This window comes from Mustela nigripes, chromosome 14 (assembly GCF_022355385.1).
Source record: "Mustela nigripes isolate SB6536 chromosome 14, MUSNIG.SB6536, whole genome shotgun sequence".
NCBI classification, from domain to species: domain Eukaryota; kingdom Metazoa; phylum Chordata; class Mammalia; order Carnivora; family Mustelidae; genus Mustela; species Mustela nigripes.
The window spans coordinates 85,854,109-85,866,223 of NC_081570.1; the positions used below are offsets into that span (position 1 = coordinate 85,854,109).

General features: G+C 40.3%; 1 protein-coding gene across 3 annotated transcripts in view; it reads left to right on the forward strand.

Moving 5' to 3' along the window:
* The window catches only part of CDC14A (cell division cycle 14A), a 174,543-nt gene extending 163,226 nt beyond the window's left edge, over window positions 1–11,317 (forward strand). For all 3 annotated transcript variants that reach the window (XM_059375514.1, XM_059375513.1, XM_059375512.1), the window contains one exon: window positions 8,997–11,317. In XM_059375514.1, coding sequence (XP_059231497.1) covers window positions 8,997–9,026 — 30 coding nt within the window. In that variant the 3' untranslated portion in view covers window positions 9,027–11,317. The remainder of the gene's footprint in view (window positions 1–8,996) is intronic.
* The last annotated feature ends 798 nt before the right edge of the window (window positions 11,318–12,115 follow it).

Genomic DNA, 12,115 nt, shown 5'->3' on the forward strand with positions numbered 1-12,115 from the left:
ACTGTGCCTCTCCCACACACATTATCCTCACTTGGCTTTGTGAGGGTGAGAGAGCTCTCTGGGCCTCAGTTATAGGAAAACTCATCCCATTCACGGAGTCCCCCCTCTTAGGCCTCATTGTCTCCCGAAGTCTCCCTCCTAATACCATCCTAATGCAGGTTAGGGTTTCAACACGGGAATTTGGAGGGGGTGGGGAAGACAAACATTAAGACCGTCGCAAGCAGTAAACTAAGAGAAAATTAAAACGTGTCTATTTGAAAGTGAGCAAAAGAAGGTTGCCCTATTCCAGCCTAATTCCCCTTATTCACCCCTTAAGTTCAAATTGCTTTACCTCTGGTGACTCCCAAATCTTTACAGTGAGGGGTAAATGCTGGCTTCTGACGTTTTAAATACTGACTTTAGACTCTCCTCTCCTTTGAAAACTCCACCCAGTGTTCTCCTGCTCCTTTTGTCCCCATCACTGCCATCTACTTACCTTCATGCCTTGAGGACTCTGGCTTTACTTTGCAGCTACCAGGCTACTGCTAAGTTTCTCCAGAACGTCTTCGTGATCGTGACAGACCTCTTCTTCGGTGACTCAGTGAGTCACTCCGCTGTGCCAGGCATTGGGCTATCCGCTTCCTATATACATTATCTTATTGATTTAGTCCACAATTTAAAGATAAGGATATCAGGACTCAGAGAGTCAGTGACGAGGCTAAAGTCTCACAGCTACTCTATTTGAAACATTCTTAACTCGGGTGATCTTTATTTTTATTCACTTGGAAGTCCATTTCATTGACCTTTTCGTCACTCAGCGCATTGCTTCTGGTACCTTGAATCCTGGGAGGCTCTTCTCAGACAGTTAGCCCACTACTAACCCTTCCCCATGACCTCTCTATGACCCCTGCCTGCCTCCCCAGCCCTCTCTGTTCCCTGCCTTCTGTGACCCACAGAGTCCTTTCTGCTTTCTCTTTCCAACATTCTGTTATACTTGGGACTTCCTTCTGTAGCCACTTGATTGCTGGCCTCCAAAATAAGATCAATCTGACCATTTCCTGTCTGTTCTGAGTCTTTCTTTCTAAGCACAATTGGTGAAAATGCCATCACCTGGCTGCCAACTGACTCCATTTCAAATGAAGTTGTAGTGCCTGGCCCTTCAGTGCTCAGGAGTACATTAGTTATCCCATTTTGGCTCCCTTGCTCTTCCTCACACCGGCTGTTCCAAAACTTCTCAACATTCGTTGTCAACACTGCCACTCCAGCCTCCCGGGGCTGGTTGACTTTGCCTTGAGTCCCACTGAGAACCTAGAATTTATCAGGAGTGATTTCCCTTTACTGTTCTCTTTACCTCAAAGTGTGCCTGCATCTGACTTGTCCTTTTTTTTTTTTTTTTTCTTCCCTTTGGATTATAGGAATCATTACGATTTACCCATGGCAATTCTAGTCCCCTGTATTGTTCTTCCCAAACCATTCTAGGGAGTTGCCTCATCCACTTCCTTCCTCCTTTATGTCTTCAGTCTCTTATTCCTCACTACAAACAGGTATATCCGAATTGGTCAGAGTGGCCTCGCCAGTCACTTCCCTCAGTCCTGTCAGCTCTCGCAATGTCTCCTTTTTTTTCCAGATAAGATTTCATTTATTTATTTGATGGAGAGAGAGCTACAGAGCACAAGCAGGGACAGGGGCAGAGGGAGAGGGAGAAGCAGACTTCCCACTGAGCAGAGAGCCCCCCCATGGGGCTCTATCCCAGGACCCTGGGATCATGACCTGAGCCAAAGACAGATGCTTAACCGACTGAGCCACCCAGAAGCCCACCACGTCTCTTTATGGCCAAACTTGGGGCAAGAGCGGAAACCCCTCATTCTGGTAAAGGTCTCTCCCACAGACTGCCCTTGACTTCTTTAAGGCCACATCAGATGATCTCCCTCTTAGTCTCTCTGCAGCATTTGACAATGTCAACCACCCTTTTTGTCTATTATTTTTTGTTTCCTTTGAGTTTTAGAATGCTATTTTCCCATTTCTTTCCCTCCCTCTCCTTTAAACTATTATCTGTCTTCCTCTGCCTGCCCCTTCATGATTTTTCCCAAGACTCTGACCTTGGCCTACGTATCTCCTGGGCATTGGATCTACGTGTCTAACTTCTTATGGGCATTACCCGGGACAGAATACATGCTCCTTCAATTGCCTGCTCCCCCTTTCATTCCCTTCCTTAGTAACTGTCACCCAAGCTAGAAATCTGGTATCCTCTTTGACACTACTCCTGCCTTTCCCTCTGCACATAGAGCCACTCAGTCCTATCCGCCATCCCTCTGAGATGTCTGGTTTTCGCTCTTCCATTCTCATCACTGTTGCCCTAATTGAGGTCTTCACGAACTATCCGAATAGCCCTTTAAATTTTCTTCCTGCCTTAAGTGTCACTCAACTTTCATCTTTTCTCTATACTGCTGCCGGTGTTAGATTTGTAAGACACACTGATTAAACCGTTCCTGTGTTCCAAATTGTTCATTGTCTCTGCTGTGCCTGTGGGGTCCTGTCTGGAACCCGTGGCCTGCCACTAGGGCCCTTCCCAGACAGACCTTGTGCCCCACCCCCCACCATCTCTCTCCAGCAAATCCCACCAGGCATGCTGGGTACTCTGCTTTTCCTCATCTCTGTGTGGTTTTAGAATTTCTGGGCTGGTTCCACAGTTGTTTTTTTGGTTTTTTTTTTTTAAAGATTTTTATTTATTTATTTGACACAGAGAGACATAGAGAGAAAGGGAACACAAGCAGGGCATGTGGGAGAGGGAGAAGCAGGCTTGCTGAGCAGGGAGCCCAATGCAGGGCTCAATCCCAGGACCCCAGGATCACGACCTGAACTGAAGGCAGACGTTAATGACCGAGCCACATAGGTGCCCCTACAGTTACCTTTTTGATGCAGCATTTGTGACCCATCTTTCTCGACTCTCGTTGAGGGGGGCTTTGTTCATATCCCCTCCACCCCTCCACGTGGGTCTCGTGGGGCTTCGTTCATATCCCCTCCACCGCTGCTCTCATATTCTAGTTAAACTGTATGTGGTTCTCTCTTCTCTCTGCTGGCTTTCAAGCTTCTTAGAGGGCATCTTTGTTGTCTCAGGTTCCAAAGTATAGTGAGTGTCTCATAAATATTTATTGAACTAAAAATTGGATAATATATCTAGGACCGTGAATGCAAAGCAAAGAGCGAAGGTGCTTAGGAGCCCATTATCGCCCGAAGCACAGGAAGCACTAACAAAACAGAAAACAGATTTTCAGTTTTAGCTTTAATATACAGTTATTTGAGAGGTTTTTTTTTTTCTTTTCTTCTAGAAATGTGGCTTTACTAAAATAAGAGACAATACATTTTAATCGAGCTTGCATCAGTATAATTTTGGAGTTCAAACGAACTGGAAACACTCACGAATGGTTGGCTGAGTCAAATAGAGTGTCAACAACAATCTGTCATCTAACAATTGAGCTTTTTGTGATTGTTGAAAAGCACAGATGAAGTTCACTCAGAAAAAAAGAATCTATTAAAAGTTAGGTAGGAAGGTAAAAGAATATTTTATATAGCATTTTATTTAACCAAAATTGGCTTGTTAAATCTTGGGGTCCCCGAAATGCTTCGAGAACACTATAGAAAAATGCTATAGAAACACTATAGAAAAAGGCTGATTTTACAAAAAAAAACTTAGCCTCTTTGTGTTAATATAATGCCAATAAAGCCTTATCCAGCTATGTTTCTCTACTAGTGTTATTGGAGAAGTATTACTATGTTAGCAAGGTCCAAAACTCCCAGTTTCTGAAAACACATTTGTGGAAATGGGTATCTGTGAGCACATTTTGTATGTTGGTAACTTACAAGCAGTACAAAAACCAGAAACTCTTTCTTGCAAAGCCATAAAGGACCCCAGAGTATAGAAGCATTTATAGATAACCTTATTATTCCTCAGTGTTTATTTTTTTCCCCATTTGTTCATTAAAATTCAATCCTGGAGTTCTATATAAAATAAGATACCATATTGTCAAATGTATTTCTTTTTCTTTCAATTATCTATGCCATGAAAACAAACTACTTTGAAAGGTGCTCTTTGCCTCTGAGTTAGAACTGAAACCAAGGGTAGCAAAGTAGACTACTTTCTCTTCCTTAAGGGACTTGGCAAGATGGGGAAATGCAGAAGACAAAAGGTCAGTGTGGCAAGAGCCCATGGTGGTTGTGAGTCAGGATACTGACCCAGCAGGAAACTCACATTCCAGGTCATAGGGCTTTTGTTCTAAGTTATTTGAACATAAATACGTCATTTCATTTGGTAGCAGAGACCTAAATATTTCATTATTCTTTACAGCTTGCTGTTTTTTATAGTCATCGCATTATTGTATTTATTAACCATCTTACAGTATTTATATCTGTAATTATTAGACATTTTTCTACCATGATTAGGTAACTGGGCTGTTTAAAAAAGAAACACCTCCAGAATAGCTAAATTTTTAAAGTCACTACCTACATCTGCCAAAACAGATTAGTAGCGAATTTCCAGAACAGAACAAATTGTCTTGATCTCCTTACCTAACACTTTGTTTTATGTCAAATCTAACTGCTTTCAGGGAACAAGACTTCTTGATGGAAGCTTATATTTTGACATAAAAATTTTGGGGGCTGCAAGTGTAAGGTAATTTTATCCTTATTTTGAAGGCTGAATATTGCTGTATTATTAGTTTTATGGTATTCACACTATAAAAAACACCATATATTCATGACAGACTTGATCTGGTCTTAGCTTAGGTCAAACTTACTAGCTCAGGAACTTGAGTATCCTGTTTGAGAAATTATATGTTTATCAATAAGCACTACCTTGTAAAGTAATATTTACACCTCAGGTGCCCCTTCTTCATAACCATATCCATTGTCATTCCTGAATTTTTGTAAAAATTTCAGTATTAATTTTATGATAAACATTGGCCAAGCAGAATTATAACTTTAATCGGAGTACTTAAGCTTAGGTATTTTTGTAAAGAAAATTTCTTTTTAGCATATTCCTAAAAATTACTTTGGATTCGGTCCTAAAAGGATTTTTCATTTTAAAATGTCTGTATCTCCTTAATAGTATCATACATACTGCTTTCTCTTTTTGTAATTTAATATTTCTTTTCTCAGCCAGGCTCATAACCTGCTTCCGGTTATTATTTGTCTGTGTTAGGGTGACAGACGATGTCCAGTTGACTATGCAAAAGCTAGAAGTGTCTTGAGGTGTTGGACTCTGGTGTCCAAGGGTTTGGGCTTTAAGTCAGCCTGCAGAGCTCCACCACCTCCTCCTTGTGTGACCTAGGGCAAAGCCTTTCACCGCTCTGTGCCTCAATCTCCTCATCTGTAAAATGACTCATTTTACATATATAAATGTAATACATATAAAATGTTTAGAACTGTACCTGGTATGTAGGAAGTACTTAGTAAGTGTCTATCACAGAGTAATGGACCTCTTCAGTCATAGATCTAGTTTTTTAAGAATTCCAGACAGTGGTACTTTAATCTATTTCCTGAATAATAAAATCAATAGTTTTTTCAAATGTTTATGGAGTACAAAATACATTGGCATCTTTGCTATAAAAATTAGCAGTGCTAATAACTGGTTATTGTGTTTTCTGGGATATTTATTGGTAACTTTAGGATACAGCTAATAGACGAGCCAGAGGCCCTCGACACAGCCCATCGTGGAAGCATGTGGAATCTAAATTCCACTGTCATCCCACATGATTGCTTCCACAGTGAAAAGGCCGTGAAATACTAGTTACGGTTTTTTCGAGTGAACACATCTCCTAGACTTTAACAGTTCTCTTTCTTCCCTAACTCCACTTCCATTAAGATTTTTGTTTTAGACTGAAAATGAAAGGAAGGTACTTGTTCCGAAGTGCTGATGTCAGAATAATTTGTTAAGCCCGATGTATTATTTCCTTTAACTTTGTTTCCACCATATAAAGAAACTATGGAAGAATCTGGGTCTCTTATTTTTATCCCCCAGGGCTAAAGGTATACTGTTGCTGCTTAATAATGATTTGTTGAATGAATTAACCAGCACGACAGAAGGTCCGTTCTTCAGCCAAACTATGTCTTTATTTGTTTAAGGAGGATCCAGAGCCGATGAGGCAACATGAAGTGAGCACACGGGGTGGGAGGCGAGGGAAGGCATCAGGGATTGTGGGGGACAGTATCTGCAGGTTGCATTAAACAGCAGCCGAGTTTACGATCTCTGCTGTGTGTAAGGAGAGGCTTCTGCCCGGAGGCAAATGCGAATATTTACTTCATATGATTGATAGATAGCCCTAAAATTATTCTGGAATGTTTGTTTTCCAGGGGCATCACGATTCCATAAAAGAAAGAAAGATAGGTACCCACCCATATTTACGCCCTATATATTGATACATATTAAAAATACCTTACCTGGAAGAAAGTTTAACAAAGACCACTTGCCTGGTGTCTGTTCATTTGCTAGATCTCTGTCTATTGAGAACTGATGGAACTTTAGGGATGCTTGCAAAAACAACTCTGTTCTAAATTTATGGCAATCTGAGGAGCTACGTAATTGCTGTCAGTGGTAGCATGAATAACTTTTCTAATTGGAACAAAAGCCACATTTAACTATTCCTACGGAAGCATTGGTCCGCGTACAGCATGCACACTTTGCAGTCTTGCCGCTGGGGAGATCCTACGGCTCTGCCCTCCCTGCCTACTTGACAGACTTCAGAAGAAACTAGGAAAAAGCAGCCAGAAAAGTCAAAGTCCATTTTGAAGCTCTGATTGTTAGGAGGGCAACTGGTGGGCCTACACGTTACATGTACGAGAGCTTCAAGGCATTAGACTGTTTTGGTTTTTTTTTTTTTTAAGATTTTATTTATTTATTTGGCAGACAGAGATCACAAGCAGGCAGAGAGAGGAAGGGAAGCAGGCTCCCCACCGAGCAGAGAGCCGGACGTGGGGCTCGATCCCAGGACTCTGGGATCATGACCTGAGCCGAAAGCAGAGGCTTTAACCCACTGAGCCACCCAGGCGCCCCTATTAGACTGGTTTTACTGGACTTTCTGGCTTACCTCTTGGGCTCTCCATGAGTTCAATTCTACTTAAAGGATAATGCCCTACTTGTTCTTCTTTTTTTTTTTTTTTTTAAGATTTTATTTATTTGACAGAGAGGGATCACAAGTGGGCAGAGAGGCAGGCAGAGAGAGATGCTCCCCATGGAGCAGAGAGCCTGATGCGGGTCTCAATCCCAGGACGCTGAGATTGTGACCTGAGCCGAGGCAGAGGGTGAACCCACTGAACCACCCAGGTGCCCCAATAGTGCCCTACTTCTTGATCGTCTCCCCTGTTCTGAATCCTTGGCGTAAACCATTCTGTAGTGAGAAAATCAACCTGTCAACCTTTTACATTCTTCCTAACATTTCCGTTCTCCGTCTTCACATTACCCCTCTACCTGGAAACTTGCAGCCTCAGAAACCACTCCCCTCCCCAGCCTTCCTTCCCACTCTTTGCCTCCTGCTTTGCTTATGTACAGTGTTACCGTAACCCTCTGCCCATTACTGAATGTTGATACCTCTGACTTTTCACTTTTCACTCTATGTTTGTGTGATGGTATGGGCTCTTGCCTGTCTGAGGGCAGGCTGATCGCTTTTTGACGCTGTAAATGGCTGCCCACAGGGTATAAAATGCACAAGGATTGTGAAGCAATGAGAGTGAACAAAGAGAGTATGAATCCTTTTGTAGATGATTTGCCCAACAGATTCTTTTTACTGATATGCCTACTGTCAACAAAATGCACTAGTCTCAGAATTGAGAAGACCTGTGAATACCAGGCTGCAGATAACTTTGAAAAAGGATTATTGAGGGAGGAGAAAAGGACATTTGGCAGCAAATCAAGTAAACTTTGTTGTTGTGAGGTGCTAGATAAGAATTGTGCAAGAGAATTTGTTCATGTTCAGACTGATTTGTGCCCCCCCTTTTTTTTATTTTTGTGTTCCCTCTCTTTAACTGCTGTTTGCTGCTCAAAAATAAGTATCTGGCAAATTTTTTTGAGCTATCTTTATCTTTTCCTCATTAATATCTATTATCAGTGCATTCTTAAAAAAAAAGATTTCATTTATTTATTTGAGAGAGAGAGCACACGTGCGTACTGGAGAGGGGTAGGGGGAGAGAGGGAAGCAGGCTTTCAGCTGAGCAGGAAGCCCAATGTGGGGCTCGATCCCAGGACCCTAAGATCATGGCCTGAGCAGAAGGTGGAGGCTTAACGCACTGAGCCACCCCAACACCCCTTATCAGTACATTCTTGATTACATATCCCCATCGTGTTCGTTCTATGTGATTATCTAATATGATGTGAGGGAGAGATTTGCGTTATTTATTTTTCTCGAAAGCTGCCCACTATTGAGTATGACTGTAAGATTCTTCTACACAAATGCTTTTGGGTCTTAAGCTTAGATTTCAAAGCTAGTAGTGCTCTGTGTCCTCCTAAATGGAAAGGATTTGTAAGCTATCTATTAAATTCAAGCATTCTTAAGGAACTTACTTAAGCTACGGCTAATTCTACTGCTTAGAAGCACTATTTGATATGGATTAAATGCAATAAAGTATATATAATCTTACAGTTTATTCTAATAAACCTCAATTCAGTTACAGGTGTTGTTTAATATCTTTGAGTCAAACTTAGTATTATTGCATAAAAGCTGAGAAGTGAGTTTGATGCCACCCATCAATTTGCATATAACACTCAGTTTTTAACTGCTACGAACAAATCGTAAGCCTTTTAAAATACGGTTTTCTTGCAATCACATCACATAATTGAGTTTCTTATTCTTAGCAAATGCTTTGTGGGGTTTTTTTTTCATCCTTTTCTGTTTTCTGCTAGTATATTTCATTGATCTTTTATATAATAGATGCAAACTGTCTCTTTGTTGAAGGAGGAAGCTGCAGGTGTATTACCAGTTTCGCATGTGATGGACTTTAACCTGGGTTTCTGTCTCTCCCCCACACAGTCCCTTCAATCTGAATATGTTCATTACTAAGCCCCCGCCACTCCGGTGAAAGCGCTCCGCTCTTAGACACCAGGTCTTCATCTGGACAAGCAATGCAGAGAGAGAGAGAGAGAGAGCAGCTGCTTGTCGGAGGAGTCTTTCTGCCTTCCCGCCTTAAATGAAGGAGAGCGCTAACATAAGACCTTCAAGAGACTTGAAACCAGAAAAACTCTGGCTAATGACTACACTAAATGCACTGAAACTAGGTTTATAGAGCTGTCAACACTCAGACAGTTGTAACGTTGAATTTGGTATCTTGAAAGGTTATTTTTAATGTATTTCGGTAATACATCTGTTATTACAATTACATGTACAGTGTTACATTATGTATGTATTGTGAACTTTAAGAGACTATTTTGATAAATTTATACATATATAAAATTATGGAAAAACTAGACTATATTTTGACTTAGAGTTTTCTTGCTGTTTGCTACCAAAAATTTGTATTTTGAATTTGTTTAGTATGGTTTTGTCTACCACGAATACAATAATTCCTCTTTATGAAGAAAGAGTAAGGGAGAAAGTTTTTAGAAAGTGATTTTTATGTTCCCATTCTGAACAGGGCATATCAGTTCATCCTTTTGGGGAGTCAGTCAAATATGATGAGTTTATCAAGCTGATCTCTGGAGAGAGGAGGTTGATTGGTTGATAGGACTTATTTAGACTACTTCTTTTCCCTTTGTTTTTGTTGCCGAGCCATTTCATTTCTCATCCTTGGGGGGCTTTAAAAAAATTTAACATCCAGTTGGAGATCAGAACTCCCTGAATGTTTCTCCTGAAAACACAGCTTGTCTCTGTGTGAAATGACTCAACATTCCAAATGCCTTTATTTCTCTCCTCTCACAAGAGCCCTGACCCCAGTTAGGACATTCCATGCTTGGTACGAGGTTGTTGTCTGTAAGCACACATGGTCTGGCACCTGTTTTAAATCAATGAAGAGAGAAAACTGGGGAAAAAAAAAAAAAAAAGAAGATGCTGCGAAGTAGTTCTCTGTATCAAAGGAGATATGTTTGAAACAGATGACGAACACCTACCACACAAGCTAGCGTATCAGAAGCCTGACATGAGAATGAAGGGACTCCTTAGAGGTGTTCAGGGCCCATTTATTGAGTATAATCTTGTGTTTTGGCCTCAGAAGCCCAGAGGCTTCATTTCTCTGGGCAGCTGGGAAGCCTTCGATGCTAATTTTTTCCCATGCTGCCTCAGAAGACACCTCACACAGTTAAATGGATCCACATGAAGTGCTCTCCTTGCCACCACTGAGTTATTTATAATCTGTTTATTTGTGGGGGGAATGGGGTACCTGGAGGCCATTACACATGCTTCAGCAAAACATCATGTCCATGCTTTCCATTTTAAAAAGGCATTTGAATGACTGTTTGGCTCAGGTTTGTGACTTAAACTTCAGTAACTGCAGTACCAAATAATTGCACTAAAGCTGATGGGAAAAAAAAATGAATTGTATGTTTTAGGAGTCAAAAATTAAAATAAGTGGAATGAAATCATAAAGCTTTTCTTAAGCCAGAATTGTAAAATATTTTATTATGAGTTGTTAAAAATTATATAGGAAGATGGTAGTATTTAAAAAAAATTATCCGTGGAAAGTAATTCAGATGACATTCGAGAAATGGGGAAAAGGGAACCATGTTGACAGTTTGAGTTCTGTAAACACTAATTTGTGTGCAGCTATTAAAATGATTGTAAAATTGACTACTATAAATTTCCCATGATTATGTGTGTATATTAGTCATAGGTATCTACATGTGTATGTCTTAAAATGATCGGTACACATGTAGATACTGAGACAAACCAAGAAGTGTATGTATATAATATAGAAAGTATATAGCAAAGTAATTCTACTCCCAAAACAAAAATTGTTGACATGTATTTTGTTATGAAGTTTACCTTCCAAAAGAGATTTTGTTCTATTTTAAAGTGTAGAAGAATGCACTGCTAATAAATAATAAACGTTTTATGCAATTTATGTTTTCCCTGACTTTTAGAATTTGAAATTTGAGTTATCAATGTACTGAAGTCTCTTTGTAATTTTATGTTTGATCCAATCTGGTTGGTGCCTTTCAAGTGTCTCAGGCTCTCCATTCCGGATTTTTAGTTTATCTTTCATTGACTTTCCAGGTTGTGGCCATTTTTTGAAGTGTATGACAATGAGCACAAAGAAATCTTTGACTTTGCCTTTCGCAAAAGTCGGATAACGTCAGGATCTTGCTGTCTTTCTCTCTCTCATTTTCTTTTCTGTTAATAAAACACTGATTGTGATCCGAGTTTCGGTCCTGCTTGGTCATTTATGACTATTGGGTGATCCACTGGTCATCAGTGCCTTTTGAGAAGAATGGCCTTTTTTCTTAAAGGAGAAATTATGGAAATAAATCAGATGGAACAAACCTCACCACTTGAATGTATGTCCTGAAGAGCCAGCTTGAGAATAAGAAACTGCACTATTAATTCAAGATATTTTATGCATTAAACTGGATCTCTCTGGGTTGTGATGTTTCTGAGGTTTTGCCCTTCTCTTTTGTCTTTCAAAATTTTTTTTCAGCGCACATAGGAAAGGGTGTGAGTGGGAAGGTAGTTTCACTTCTTGAGTTGAAAAGCTGCCAATTAGCAGTTCTCACAACATTGCATGAGACAGTTGGGGTACGGAGGTTGTCATAGGACCACATCTGAGGGAAGAAGAGTTCTTAGGAATTCATGAACCTGTGTGGAAGGGCAGAGAATCTTTTTCTTCAGATTTAGATCTTATTTAAAAAAAATAGTAAAACGAATCCATTAATTCCAACAGATTTCTTCACCTAGCCGTCATGGAGTTCACATGGTTTTGTTGTAGATGTTAATTGATTTATAAACCTCCAGACACACCCAGGGGGGTTAACCCATGTATATATTCAGCTGAGGTGCAGCTAACAGCAGGAACATGAGTTTACCAACGATAAGCCACGGAAATGTATTTTCAAAATTGTTGGCACTCGTATGCTTCCCTTTGTGATATTTCTGAAACCGTCAATATGCAAAGTTTCTGCTTGAACCAATGGTTGCTCTGTCAGCTGAATGGTACTCTGGTG